At 35.8% G+C, this 4,359-nt stretch overlaps 1 protein-coding gene across 1 annotated transcript; it reads left to right on the top strand.

Annotated features, from left to right (window-relative positions):
* Positions 1-2,175: 2,175 nt before the first annotated feature.
* LOC111371006 lies at positions 2,176-3,174 on the top strand. Its single transcript, XM_022992936.1, has one exon. It carries the CDS (start codon positions 2,176-2,178, stop codon positions 3,172-3,174), a length of 999 nt encoding a protein of 332 aa, XP_022848704.1.
* Positions 3,175-4,359: the final 1,185 nt, after the last annotated feature.

Below are 4,359 nucleotides of genomic sequence, written 5' to 3' on the forward strand. Positions count from 1 at the left end.
CAATTGTTTGGCTTAACACCATCACTATTGTTGGAAAAATAATCGAGTGATGACTTTTGATAAGTGTAGTTTCTACACTTATTTGGGATCTTAAATGATGATATTTTGTTATTCTTTAAAGGGATTAGTACTTGATTTGTTATTTATTGCTTTTATTAGAAAAAATTCATATTTCAAAGAATAATTGGAAAAAAGAATGGAAAATGGCTAAATGAAGCAAATACAAAGTATGAGGACGAAAGTATAAATATATAATGGTTGATTTGGACCACAAAAGATACTTTGAAGATTGATAGGAGTCAATTGAATGCAAATTGGAGTAAAAAAGGAAAGGGATATGATTAGAATATTACCAAAAATCGACTTCCAATCATATAGAATATTTTCATAAATTTTGGTCAACTTGAGACCCATTTTTCGGATGAAGAACGTTTGAATTGGAAAAATTGTAATTCTAGAAGAATTGTAGATCTTTTAATTAGCTTGAATCATCTGAATCAGACACCAAAAAAGAAAGTTATAATCAAAATACTGAAAACTGTATAGAGACAAAATTATGTGCGCGTGAAGGTAACTTTTCTTATTTGATTCAAACTCTTTTGAAAGACAATTTGGACATGAATTTTGACATAGTTTCATCATATGGGTAGCAATGAAAGGGTCTCTCTCTTACCTCTTCATACACAATAGTTTCATCAAATTCATCAAGAACAAAGGGCCAATTGCTATATTTTGAGAGAGAAGATCAAGTCATAGCAAGGAATTAAAATTCAATTACATCAAGTTTTGAAGAATTCAACTTTGGATGCGAAGATCAACATCTTTTGTATTCTTTCATGATCTGGGTGATATTTTTCTATTATTCTTCTTGTAACTTATATATTAATATGCTAGTCTAGTTTTTCATTGTATTGGATGAGATGAACCTTATTATTTATTTATTTTAATTCAAGACAAGTATTTAGTTTAATTCGTGTATTACATGATTAATTTTGCATTCCCATTACACTATTGAATTGTCTGGCCATCAATTGAATAGTTAGTTACTTGTTGTAGTGTAGGAATACTCACAACGAGTCTAGAACACGGCAAAATTAACATATATAGTTAGGATTAGGAATAATATCTATCATACATGCAATCATATTTATAACTTAAACTAAATGCATGATTTTCATATGAATTCGGACTAAAAATAGGATCGGATCGTGTTAATCATAGGTTGGTATATCTTGAAAAAGAACATTTAACATATTAGTGTTATCAATTGTCAAGAAATCGTGAAAGAAATTAGATTACAAATCAATAATTGAAATGAATAACAATAGGAAAGTCAAAATCCAATACAATCCTCCATAATTTGATAAAACCCCAATTTTTATTGCTTTCTTAGATTAGTTTAGTTTAAATCAAATCAAAATATTTATTTTGTTTTCATAACTAGAATTCCATACGAAACTAGTAAACTTGAATTAGATTTATTCTATGTGGAACGATAACTCTTAACTCACTTATTATTACTTGTCAACGATCTCGTACACTTGCGGGTATCACACAAATAAGTTTTTGGCGCCGTTGTCGGGGAATAAAGTTTTAGTTTGAGTTTATTAGTTTACATTGGATTTGAATTTTTTATTATTATTTTTTTGTTATTTTAGGCTTTAATCGTGATACCTAATTTCTTCTTATTTTACTCTTAAAGCTTTTACTAGATCTCAAAATCGAAATGACCTTTAAACAATGCTAAGAGAACTAAGAAGAACGAGGGTGGTGGCTAAGAATCAAGATCAGATTCAAAATGCACTGCATAATGCAGCACTTCAGGTTCAACAACCACCTCCAGCTCAGCCTATATTGGTTAGAGATTATGTGAATCCAGTACCTGCACTAATTCGACCTCCTATTGTCTATCCACCGTTCGGACAAGCAAACTTGCACATCTGACCAGGTGTCATAAATCTTTTCCAGAATCATCAAGACATCAAGGTTAGCGGGAAAGCTACGAAAAATCCACATGAACATATTCAACCTTTTACCATGCTTTGTGAAGTCATTAGCCATGAGGAGATGTCACAAGATGCATTTTGAATGCGTTTATTCCCTCACACTTTGAAGGAGGGTGTGAAAATATGGATGATGTCACAACCTCCTGGGAGCATCGTATCGTAGAATGACATGGTACAAAAATTTACCATGAAATTCTTCTCACCATCTCGAGTCCACCAAATTAGAAACGAAGTATATCTTTTCAAACAGAAGGATCATGAGACATATTCGGAAGCATGGGACAGGTTCAAAAGTGCGTTTAGGAAATGTCCAAATCTTGATGTTCATAAACTGGCACAAATATATCTATTCTATAATGGATTGCGCGCTGAATTTCGCAATATAGTTGATTCTTCTGCGGGTGGATCAATTTTGACTATCGAGGTGGATGATGTACATAATTTATTTGAGACGATTGCTGAGAATCAGGCCAACTGGCTAACAGATAGGAAAGCTCCGAGAAAAACAGCTGGATTACATAATGTGGATGCAGTGACAGCATTGGCAGCGCAGATGGAAGCAATAACAAAGAAGCTTGATACTTTAACTCAATTTGTGCACATGGTACAACATCCAGCTCACATATGCGCAGGTTGTGGGGCAGATCACATCACTTCAAGCTACCCTTTGGCTTCTACTCACATGGGTCAGTCAGCAGAGGTCAGTTGTGCGCAGAACTATCAGAGGCAAAATGGATCTTACCCATACAACTACCATCCGAGTTTGAACAAGCATCCCAACTATTCGTGGGTGGATAATCTAGATCAAATAAATCAGATGAAGGGCAATCCACCAGTAATTCAGCAACAGCAAGGTAAGAGGCAATCCTTTGAAGATCTACTGGTCACGTACATCACCAAGACTGAAACAGTAATGCAGAATCAACAGGCTTCCATACATAACCTAGAAAATCAGGTAGGACAGATAGCAGCTGCATTAGCCAACAGACCACAGGGTACCTTGCCGAATAACATAGAGAATAACCCAAGGGAGCAGGTATTAGTAGTTGAGGCGGTAAATTATACAACTATTGAGATCCCATCTACCACATCCACCACCACTGTCAAAGCTTATGTGCCACCCATTCCATTTCCTCAAAGACTTCAATGCCAGCCAACAGCAGAGTAGGTTCAGGCCATCACTATTAGGAGTGGCGTTCAATTACCAGAAATCACTGTAAAGAGGAAGGAGTCAGAGAGAACTCAAATGCCTACTAACGATAAGGAACCGATGGAGCAATCTGAAGAAGCAATAGAAAAGGACCAACAGACAGTTTCAGACAATCCACAGCTTAAGGCAAATGTTCGTGGCACTGCACTGACACCTCTAGTCCCTTTTCCTGAAATGTTACAGAAGACCAATTTAGATAAGCAAGCTATGAAATTTCTGGAAATCCTCAAAAAGTTGCATCTCAACATCCCATTCATTGACGCCATCCTTCAAATCCCAAACTATTCTAAGTTTTTGAAGGAAATGCTGACTAAAAAGAGGAAAATACCCGAGCATGAAACAATAACACTATCTGAAGAGTGCAGCGTGATCATCCAGCACAGGATCCCTCCCAAACTTAAAGATCTAGGGGGTTTCACTCTACCTTACTCCATAGGAAACTTACAAGGTATTAATTGATTCAGGAGCAAGTATTAACTTAATTCCTTTGCCTCTTTACAGGAAATTGGGATTGGGAGATCTCAAGGCAGCTTCTATCTTCCTTCAGCTGGCGGACCAAACATTGAAACATCCTTATGGAATAGTCGAGGACATGCTCATCAAGACGGGAGAATTTATTTTTCCAGCTGGCTTTATCATTCTAGACATAGAAGAGGCATCCCAAATTCCAATAATACTAGGAAGGCCATTCCTGTCAACAAGTCGGGGCACTACTTGATTTTGATACAAATAAGATAGTCCGGAGGGTGGAGGATAAGCAATAAAGCTTCACCATGGAGAATCCAATCAAGCAACCATCATATTTTGAGGATTGCCAACGAGTTGATCACTGGGAGAGTTACAAAGGCCGGCCAGATATAGGTGGAATTGTTGGTAGGGATAACAATGGAAACTTGATCATGTGGCGGATGAAAGATGAAAGAAAGAAGTGCAACCAGTACTTAAAATGCAGGGCTGAAAATTCTCTTTTTAAGCCACCATGAAAAGCCTAAAAGCAACAAAGTCTAGCTAAAGACCATAAATTAAGCGCCTGTTGGGAGGCAACCCAATATTTCTATCCATTTTATTTTATTTTATTTTATTTTACTTTACTATAATTAGAATAGCTTAAGATAATTTAGATTAATTTTTATTTTAGGGACT

Source organism: Olea europaea, chromosome 21 (genome assembly GCF_002742605.1).
Source record: "Olea europaea var. sylvestris chromosome 21, O_europaea_v1, whole genome shotgun sequence".
NCBI lineage: Eukaryota > Viridiplantae > Streptophyta > Magnoliopsida > Lamiales > Oleaceae > Olea > Olea europaea.

Bases quoted from the DNA above. Each gene is read 5' to 3' on its own strand.
- LOC111371006 (XM_022992936.1), top strand. From the start codon at position 2,176: ATGGTACAAAAATTTACCATGAAATTCTTCTCACCATCTCGAGTCCAC.